This window comes from Thermothelomyces thermophilus, chromosome 3 (genome assembly GCF_000226095.1).
Source record: "Thermothelomyces thermophilus ATCC 42464 chromosome 3, complete sequence".
In the NCBI taxonomy this organism is placed as follows: domain Eukaryota; kingdom Fungi; phylum Ascomycota; class Sordariomycetes; order Sordariales; family Chaetomiaceae; genus Thermothelomyces; species Thermothelomyces thermophilus.
In genome coordinates this window covers 614,862-625,151 of record NC_016474.1, presented here as the reverse complement: position 1 = coordinate 625,151, position 10,290 = coordinate 614,862, and the positions used below count along the sequence as shown (strand labels likewise).

At 54.1% G+C, this 10,290-nt stretch overlaps 2 protein-coding genes across 2 annotated transcripts; one reads left to right on the top strand and one right to left on the bottom strand.

Annotated features, from left to right (window-relative positions):
* Positions 1 to 735: 735 nt before the first annotated feature.
* MYCTH_2117863 (uncharacterized protein) lies at positions 736 to 2,203 on the bottom strand (the record flags this gene model as incomplete). The annotated part of the gene is made up of 3 exons (XM_003662529.1): positions 736 to 1,288; positions 1,360 to 1,887; positions 1,950 to 2,203. 3 exons carry the CDS (start codon positions 2,201 to 2,203, stop codon positions 736 to 738), a joined length of 1,335 nt encoding a protein of 444 aa, XP_003662577.1.
* Positions 2,204 to 4,765: 2,562 nt separating this feature from the next.
* On the top strand, positions 4,766 to 8,419 carry MYCTH_2117854 (uncharacterized protein; the record flags this gene model as incomplete). The annotated part of the gene is made up of 10 exons (XM_003662528.1): positions 4,766 to 5,709; positions 5,789 to 5,982; positions 6,035 to 6,112; positions 6,215 to 6,297; positions 6,528 to 6,765; positions 6,832 to 6,887; positions 6,963 to 7,432; positions 7,530 to 7,561; positions 7,617 to 7,768; positions 7,847 to 8,419. 10 exons carry the CDS (start codon positions 4,766 to 4,768, stop codon positions 8,417 to 8,419), a joined length of 2,820 nt encoding a protein of 939 aa, XP_003662576.1.
* Between the last annotated feature and the right edge of the window lie 1,871 nt (positions 8,420 to 10,290).

Below are 10,290 nucleotides of genomic sequence, written 5' to 3'. Positions count from 1 at the left end.
CCGGGGGCTTCTTCTTGTTTAGTGCTTGGTATTCCAAGACCCGCACCAACCGGAGGAGTCCACCGCCTGACCAAGCAATCGAGGATGGGCCCCCGCGATCTTGAACAGCGAGCCGACCGAGACCGAAAGCGGTGGCGTCTTTGGTCGCCGTTAGTGAACCGCCCCCCGATGAACATCAGCAATCTTGGCGCCGCCATCTCCTGCTCAAAGATGGCCGTACATCATGTATTGCTCATGCATGTACACGAAGACTCAGGCTCGCTCTCTCAAGAGGTGGTGCGGTTCCGCCTACCATCTTGGCCCGCCGGACTTGCAATTGCAAGTCCCATCACCCCTACGGTTGCTTCTGCTCGGCAACCGAGAATTGAGGAGCTGGCTTCAGACAGACCGGCCTCTCGGGGTTAATCCACGGGTAACGACGCTTTCCCTGTGGCCTCGGCTAGATGCAAAAAGAGGAGGCTGGACCGGAGAGGCTCCCCAACATGCTTAACCTGACCTCCTGTCATTATGTGGCAAGGACTTGGCTCACCCTAATATACATGCCCGGGCCTAATTACGCCTCTTCCGGCGGTTCCTCCTCAGGCGTACGATGTGGTGCCGCTGTAGCAAAGCCCTACAGTACTCGTACATGCCCTCCCAGAGCAAGGCGATAGTGGTCACGGCGACCACAGGGATGGCGATCTTCCAGCTGTCTGACGGTCAGCAAGACGCCGAGAGTGAACGACGGACCGGTGCTTACAAGTAGCCAATATCCTCTTTCAGGACATTGAAAGGCTCGAAGTTCTGTCCGAAATAGCCAGTCAAGAAGGTCAGAGGGAGGAAGATGATGGTCGCTATGGTGAGCTGCTTCATCGACTCGTTCTGATTGGCGGATATCGTGTTGAAAATGAGCCCGATCATGCCGTCGGCCGAGCCCTTTAGCTGGTTAAGTGTCTCGGTAATCAGGAGACAATGATCAAGCACATCCCCCAGGTAGGTGTTGGTCATAGGCGTGATGATGACACCGTGGCTTGGGTCCAACAGGTGTGACATGACTACGTCTGGCGCCAACTTGGCTTCGTGGTCACGCAGCGCATTGATCAGCGTCGTGATTGGATTGATGAAGGACAGGATCTTGTTGATCTCGGATATGAGAATGTAGAGACTCTTGGTATGCCCGATGTTGGGTCGAGTCAGGACATCGAGTTCGAGGTCGCTGATCACATCACCGTAGCAGGCAGCGACCGGAATCGCCAAGTCAATAATCCCGTCCATGATGGCCTGTCCGACCATGGAGGCGTCGCATGATCTTTGGCGGCAGAGCGTCATTAGCAGGGCTTCGCGGCGCGGGCAAGAGACAAAGGAGAGCTTTGGACTCACTGCCTGATGATGGTGTCGTTGGTTTGTAGGCGCCGAATTATGGGCCCCTCGATATCCTGCGCTGATTGCTCGAAAAAACTGATGATACAATTGTCGTTGGTGAGAAATATGGATACTTGTTCGCAGGCTACTGCCAAGTTTCTGGTGGACAAGGCGGAGTGTTTCTCCATGTACTGCGTTCTTGGGTCGTTTGGCGAGGTATGGTAGCGCTGCAGGGTGCGCAGCTGGCTGATGTCCGGCAAGTCGGAGAAGCCGGTGGGTGGCGACCAAGGATAGCCCCCCGCGTCCCGGAGACTTGGCATCTTTTCTTTACGTGGGCGTCTCTCTGCCTCATCGGCAGGCCGTCCTCGCAGCGCCCTCCTCAAGCGTCTGAACAGCCGGCGAGGTGATTTAGTGCCGCGCTTGCTCGACACGCTTTTCTGGCTTCTGGACTCCTCTTCCGATTCGGGGTCGCTGTCGTCGCTCTCTGGTTCGTAGAGATGGACGAGTTTTTGAAGTGTCAGGACGATAAAGGCGTGTGTGGGAAACCTGCCGACTTGCTAAGCCCAGGGCTCCCCGTTCGGTGCCGGCATGCCGCGGCTACAACATACCATTCTGCCTTTGTCCTGTTCCTAGTGTTCATAATGTCCTCGATTGCCAGCCGGTGTAGGTTTTTATGCCGGCCCAGAGCCTTAATGACGTCCCAGCTCAGGCCATTTACGTTGATCCAACGGCATTTGGCCCAGTCAGGATGCGGCCTGCTCAGAAACGTCGGCAGTGTCTCGTTGTCGAGCCTTTGAAGGGATAGACTCTCCTGGGAGAAGTCGACGACAGTGATTGCGCAGGGCGCGCTCAGCGTCGGCATGAATGCATGGCCGCCGTCCGGTTTGCTCGGATCCACACCCGGTTCGGCGCCGGCTGAGAGGAGGCTGAGGCGTTAGCGAGACGGTAAGCAAGCAAACAAAAAAAGAAGAAACTGAAAAGGACATGGAGGCAAAGGGGGACCGAGTAGGGAGTAGGGAGTAGGGTGGGCTCTCGCCTCGGTGAGACCGAGACTTTTTGCTGCAAACATACGATGCCAGCCAGGCCTAACCGAAAACTCCTCAAAGTCATCCACCGTCTTGAAGGTCCCGACGCGACTCAGCCGACGTCGGGCGCCGGGGTTCGTCGCCGCTTCAGTGTTGAAGCGGGACAAAATGAAGTCGGTCGGGATCGCTGCCGGGCTGGAGGGTGCGGTACCGGGTGCATAATGCACGTGCGAGCTTGCTTGAGTGTCGCTTCCACTGGTATGTCCACGCCGGGATTGCCAGTCATGCACGTTGCTCGGAGGCCGTGCAGTGGAGGGGCTGGATGCGCCCGCGAAGTTGGGCGGAGCTGGGTCTGGCCCGCCAGCTCCTCTAACCGACATTTCGAGCTAGCTTGGGCGGGGTAGCTTGGTAGGTACGTTTCATGCCAAGCGCGAGTTTCACGCGTGCCTTCTGTGGCTCTGGAGATGCCAATGTTTCCTCCGCCAGTGGAGCGTAGCCTGCAGGTCCTCGACTTCAATCCTCGAGTTCAAAGGAGGGCTGAGGGTGAAGTAGCATGAGATCAAGCTTAACTTTTGTACCAAGGAGAAGGGGCGCCATTGATCTTGAAACACAAGCGTCCAGAGTTTATTATGTGGGTCCGTAAGGCTGCAACCAATCCCCACATTTTTCAAACCAGTGCCCCCTTGCCCTGCTGACCAACTGCTCGAATGCTGACATGTGCCACGATCCTACGAAGTGATTCGGCATAATCTATATATACCTTCAACAGCTAACACCAAACGTACAGTTCGCGGAGCCACACAGACTGTCAGGACACCGATTCTGCGTGCAAGCACAAGCTTTATGGAAGACAAATGAGCATAGCCGCCGAAGTACAAGCACAACATACCCGCATGCACAAAGTGAACCGAGAAAGGGGTGCCCACTCATCTACCGAATATGATGACGCTAGCTGATACCAAGTCTGCGTTCGCTGATAACTACAATAATACCTCAGCGCAGAAGCATCGTCCTATCCTTCCCTAGCGTCTTCCCCATTTGCTTGAAGATGCCTTCTAAACAAGCACCTACGAGAGAAGCATGCATCGCAGTTCCCGTTGTAGGGTGCCCATGGGTTTATGCCCGGGGAGAAGGGAGGAAAGGAACGGGACTTTGCCTTGTAATTGGGTAGGAGATGCCAGACCTGAAGTGATGTTGACTTACCATGCTTGGAGGGCGTGACCATGGTTGAGATATTTTGGTCTTGGGCATTTCTAGGCTTGTTGGTAGCCCAGCGGCGTTCAACAAATCTTCGGCAGGTCGAGGACAGGTATCCGAGTTGTCTCGGGTCTACGCAGCAATGCTGTTTCCAAAGGTTCTGAGACCTTGTTACTGCTGTCGTTCTTCACTCGTATCTAGGCGCAAACTTGCCCGTCTGTGAACCGCAAAAGCGACGCCGCAATCGCTGGCTAAGCAATTGCACCTTATATTCTGGCGCCATTCGAATGCCTTTTCTTTCTCCCCACGTCCACACACACGTTTCTCTTCGTTTGACCCTCGGCATGATTTTCCTCAACAGGTCTCCAGCAAATCCAATGCAGATTTGTTGCTTGATAATCCTGAACCGGGTGGTTAAGCACCTGTAAAGCCCGAGGACCTGCAACTCCATGAAACCTGCCAATCCTTGGTCTTGACACCGAAACATTCCTCGGGTATTTCTGACATTTCTGGCTTCACGAGGATCTCTTATTTCTTCATTTCTGCTCAATTCTCGGCACATACCTACCCTTCCAACTTTCCTTCTCTTACCTCTTCTCGAAACAGGCCCGGATACAAGGCCATCATATTTATCGAGACTGTGCAAGACATCCGAGCGGCATCCGGTTCCGATAGGTCCCGCTAACCCGTCACAACGTTGCTCTTTGTCAAGAGGCATTGGGTGCCGTTGTCAAACTGCCCACTGACCTACTGATGCTCGTTCCTCGGGAGCCCGGACCTTCACTTCGAGTGCCCTTTCCACTGGCCTACTCCTCCCCCCCGGCCGAACACTGCACATCTCATCATATAAAAGCACAGTTACCGCTTTCCTGACCTCTCCTTCTCCTGGGAATCACTCATCCGCATCGTTTTAGGGAGACCGAGTTCCAAAACGCTTTCCCTTACCGATAAACAGCAACTAGTCATCCACAAGCGCCACTTGAGGATACCGCAACCTAGATTTCTCGCAAAGCTGGTCAACTTTTTTGACCGGTCAACCTCTCTGGCCTATTACTCGCTTACTCGCTTTCCCTCTCGACGTTTCCTCGGTTTTACGGGGTCCGACGAACACAGCATTTCATCCTTTGTTGCCTGCTATTGACATTCTGGAGGCAGTCTGCTTGACTGAACGCCCTTGGCTTCCATTTGCCGCAGCAGTTAAGATGGAATACCCGCCAGGGGATCCGAGAAACGGCACACCTGCTAAATCCATAGAAGCGAACGAAGATAACCCGGCCAAAGACGCAAGTGAAGCTCCGGCATACCCAAGCCCGATTTTGAGTGCGATTCCTTCGCTCCATTCACCTCCAGCCTCTCCACGAACGACTACGCAGCCAGACGACTGGAAGATCACGGGCGAAGGCATCAAGAACGCCAAGAAGTACTGGAAGCTGGTGTATGCCAACCAGAGGCAGCGCAGGTCTAGAGCAAAGAAGCGTAAGGACTATGGCGGTGCCAACGACCAGGGCCGAACCAAAAGACGGCAGGGCGCGGGTTCCAGTGCACCTCTACAATTCCAATCCCAAAGCTCAGATCCGCCCGCGACTGCTGACCCCGACGATGAATATGAGCCAGCTACGGCGGGCGTTGAACACGATGTTCTAGCGCCGGTGACCATCCTTGCCCGTTTGGACAAGGCTGAGCAAATGCAGCCTGTGAAGGCGAACGTCGACCTCAACGACCCACTGGTTCTGAGAGATCTCCAGGAACTTCACGAGGCAGTTGTGTCTTTCGGTCACGGTAATTGCAGATTTGTCGACGGCAAGTGGGAGCTGCATGGTTTCGGTACCTCGCTCTACCATCACCAGGTAATCGGGGTTAGCTGGATGCTGAGCCGGGAGCTACATCCGGCTGCTCCCAACGGCGGCATTCTCGCCGATGAGATGGGGCTTGGGAAAACTGTTCAGATTCTCGCATGCATGTCCCAGAACATACCGGGAAAGAATGCCAAAGCTTCGAAGACACTCATCATCGTCCCCAAAAGACTCATCGCGCAGTGGTTCGACGGGATAGTAAAACACTGCTCGAACGATAGGATGAAACGTGTGCTGATACACGGCGCTGGTCAGAGAATTCTCGGCTCACAATGGGAGGGTGCAACCATCATGCAAGTATAGCCCATGGCCAGCCTTAGGACTCCTTTGGCCTGGGATCTTGGAGTTCAGCTAAACTAACTATGCCTGCAGATTAACCAACTACAGCCAGCTTCATCGTCAGCTACCCCCAGAACGAACGCTACTGCAAATTGAAGAGATGAGGCAAAAGGGTGACCCTGGGTGGAAGACGCTACTGCGCGAGGAGGGCGGTAGGTTGTTCCAGACTGACTGGCACCGTGTCGTCCTCGACGAGGGTCATGCAATAAACAACAGGAGTAGCGAGAGTAAGCACATACTTCCCTGGCCTGTAAAACTTGTATTGACCCCCTTTGACAGCATCCAGAGCATGTAGGCTGCTTTCCAAGAAGCACGGCTGGGTCCTCACTGGAACTCCCATAACCAACAAGCCAGAGGGCAAGTGATATGATCCTTTCCTTCGTCATCGCCGCCAAGGCTCGCGGAGGCTTGCGGTAACATTTTACTTTTCCCGACTCTCACTAACGTAGAAGTTCTTAGAGTTCTTCACATACCTTGACTTCATCACGTCCAAGTTCAGCAAGTTTGGCGATTACCAGGATTTGATGGGGGATGGTGTCGACGTAAGTGTTCCGCCTGTTACATTCAGACACGGCTGACGCGAGATAATTGCTCTAGGGGGAAAAACAGGAGAGGCTGAGGGCAACATTTCAGGGGCTCACCTTAATGCGGTAAGTATCTGGAGAGGTTATACACCGTAGCCAGAATAGGAAAACAGCAAGAGGTGCCCAAACTAACCAGAACAACGGATAGCGGTGTCGGGGACGAGCTCATGGGTCGCCCCATCCTGCAGATTCCCAAAAGCCGCCCAACCGAGCTCATAACGGTCGAATTCTCCCCGCTCGAGGCCAGCATGCATCAACCGACCAAGGACAGACTACAGCAGCTCCGAGAGCATTCCGAGACCCGGAAAGGTGCAGATAGGTCATTGGCTGTCCCCTCGGGCGAGCTCCGAAGACTGTTCAACTACCTGAGATACTTTCCATCACATCCGGCATTGGTCGAGCCGACCTATCTGTCTCGGCAGCCACGTCAACCCAACGATCAAGACAACACCGACCCGCAGGTTGGCACGGGGCTACCGATTACCCCCAAAGTCCAATACTTCTGCAGAGCATGCCGTAATGCGCTGGTCTCACCACTGATTGCAGAGGTATGATCTCCCTCCGAGGACCAACCCCTCTACAGGAAGACTTCACCGTTGGGCGATGTTATTGACTCCTTAAAGTGCGGGCATGCCTTCTGCCGAGAGTGCCTCAGAAAGGTGTCGAAGGAGAAGGGGTTCGCTCCTCGTTGTCCCGGCTGTGGTGAGAATCTGGGTTCTGCCAGGGAAGCCGGGGCTGAGTGCTATCGTCATAATCCCGACCAGTTCAGGGAGCTGACTAAGAGATACGCAAGCACCGCCATGCCCCAGGATGACAAGCGTATGAAACGAGTTCGCAAGCCCGGCGACGATGAGTTCGGGTTGCAGCCACGGCTGGTTCGGGGGAAGAAGACGAACAAAGGCGGTAAGCGGAGGAACAAGTCAAAGAGCGGCACAAAGAGAAGCTCCCAGCGGGCTAAGAGCAAGAGGAATAACGAGATCGAGCAAATACGGACCAATGCCGGCGCTTTTCTAAAGGAATGCGACACGAGGCCCTGGGACCCCATCCCTCATAGCGCAAAGACACGCGCGACGATGGATTTGATTGCTAAGTGGTGGGTTGTCTTGACCATGCCGCCCTCACGGGGCTTTCCCCCCACGCAAACCGTGTGTCGAAGGTGCCGGGCTAACGCAACTTGACTACCTCCCTAGGCAAGAAGAGGCCCCGGACGACAAGATCATAGGTAAGTCGCCGTCGTCCGTGTGCCAACACAAACCTGAAGCTGATAAAATCAGCAGTGTTTGTCCAGTGGATTCCGATGCTCTCGTTCCTTGGCAGAATGCTCTTCCAGAACGGGTTCAGGTTTGTTTACCTTTGGGGAGAAATGGAGCCGGACGACCAGGAGAGGTGCATCAGGGCCTTTGAGCAGATTGCCGATATCAAGGTCATGGTCAGTCTGCTCCCAGGTCGGCCCGTTAACGGGGCTTCTTCGCCACTCTGGAGACGAGCTTTTGCTAACCGAGACTAGCTGATATCCGTCAGCTGCGGTGCCCACGGCCTGAACCTGACCGTCGCCAACAGGGCGATTGTATTCGATCACTGGTGGCACGAGGGCTGGGAGCGCCAGGCCTTTGCACGCATTCATCGCATTGGTCAGACCAAGGAGGTGCACACGGCAAAGCTCGTTGTCAAGGGGTCGATGGACGAGACCGTCATGACGATCCAGGCTTCGAAGAGGGAAGCCATCAGAACAGCCGTAGGAGAGAGAACCAACCACGCTGGAGACCAAGATACTTACGACGACCTCTTCGGAGACGGGTCCTATGACGAAGGCGTGCTCAACCTGGACCGTATGGAAAGCATTTCTGATGAAAAGGGCAGCAAATCGGACGGCGAGACCGAAACCGAGACTGAGGTCGAGAGCTGCTCGGATGACGGTGACAGCGACGATGAAGAGGACGAGAGAGAATTCGATACGGATAATACTACATCCAGCGGGTCGGATGAGGAGTACGTAGCTTCGTCTACAGGAACGCACCGGGGCGAAGACGAGGACGACCTGAACACGGATGGTGACGGTGCAGCTTCCAAAGAGCTTTGAAGGCCATGCTAATGGAAGAGCAACGGCCTTCAGATTCGTTCCGGGATTTATGCGGAAACAGGCATATGCGGAACATTCAGTTCTATTATCTGAGACGAGAGACTAGGTACCTTAACAGATACTTGCCGGCGGCACTTTTTCACTCGGGTGGAGATTTGGCGGCACGACTCGTACTGTGTCGCTCTCAAGGATCCAACAGAGAGCCCTGGCAAGGGTCTTAGGTAGACTGCACTCATACGTGTCAGCGGCGTTTTCGACCAGATAGTAGAGAGATCGTTGAATTAATCCTCGCAGTACCCGACTGACAAGCATCGCTACGTTGCTCGCGTGATAACCTTTTCTTCCGTGAATGTGCACACCCGTCGCTACCCGTAATTACCATACTGAGCTCCGGCGACTGGTCACGGGAGGAAGTCGACCAGGGCTGCAGCGCCTTCAAGTAACTCTGGCCGGATGTCCTGAGCGGGGTGGATGGAGCGTTTCGGGAGTGCCAAACCAGGGGCTGGAGCCAACTGTTTAAGAATCTGTAGCCCAGCGACGGGTTCTGGGTGGCAGTTACCTCCTTCACGTCGTAAGCACTGGTGCCATGGTTACTACCTACTACCTTATGTAGGTACTGAAGGTACCTGGGGTAGCTGAGCATTTTCCCCCGGTCATGCCAAGTGCTCGACTTTCCAAGCTCATTGCAAACGGCGACTTTTGAGACTATTACTTACCAAGTAGAGAACCCAACGACAAGCCAGAGATAATTATAACCTTATTGTCCAGGAATGTAAGGGGAAAAAAGGCACCTCGAGATGACGCTGACTATTACCACACCGATCCCAAACTTGTGGATGAAATATCCCATATCACGTCGGAAATAGCTAAACATCTCCGAGCCAGCGGTCTCTAACTCTTCCTGCCTTGATTGACGTCCAGCGATTGCCACGGAATGCCTCAATCAGCGGAGAGATCACTACGTGATTACGGCCGAGCTCTCAGCCAAGACAGGACCTTAGCGAACGAGGGGAAACTGACACAGTGACTTACGGATGGCAGCGGCAAACCACCAATGTTTCCTGAACCCCTCCGTAAAGCTGTCCCACATATATGGTTTGAGGATGCTGGCGACCGGACGAGAAGATGGGGTCATGTGTCTGATTCCGATACACCGAAGCGATCATTACTCGCTACGGTCAAGCTTGTAAAAGCTATTGGTACCTAGGTTTTTTGCTTTTTTCTTGGTGGACCAGAAGAGGCCATTAAGCCTGGGACACGACCTTTGCTCTGGTGTTTGGAGACACATTCACTGGCCGTAAGGAAAGAAACCTGGACCACATAGCCAGGTTTGGCCTCGTTGTGGATTCCTTTGCAGGCGGAAGTTGAAGCTGACACAGCCGGGTCTCTGCTATCGCGGACGCGTGGGAGACGCTGCCTGCTGGATCCCCAGTTGTCGACGTCGGAGCCGAAATGGGGTATTACGTCTCGGCTATGGCTTGGAGACATGATTGCTGAGCTCTTAGTTATCCATTGTGTGCGACTTTAGAGACTCGGCTGAGAAAGCCCGTTGTCTTGTTCAAGAAGAAGGCGTTTCTGACAGAGTTTAGTCCTGCCCACATAACTCTTGGTTTCCCCCGGCAACCAGGAACCTGCAGTGAAGAGGACATTCACTTTGCAACATCATGCTCGACTAGTCCGACTTATAATCATTGTCTAATCATGTATCCTTAACCGATTGTGGATGTCACGTAGCCCGACGAAAACATTCTGGTTTACGACGTTCTCCTGCCAGGCCCTGGGCGTGATGCTGGATAAAACGGAGAGATCGTGTTGGCACTCTGAACAAAATGGTGTGATGCTGGGACCATGTTCAGTGCCGAGCAGCAGCT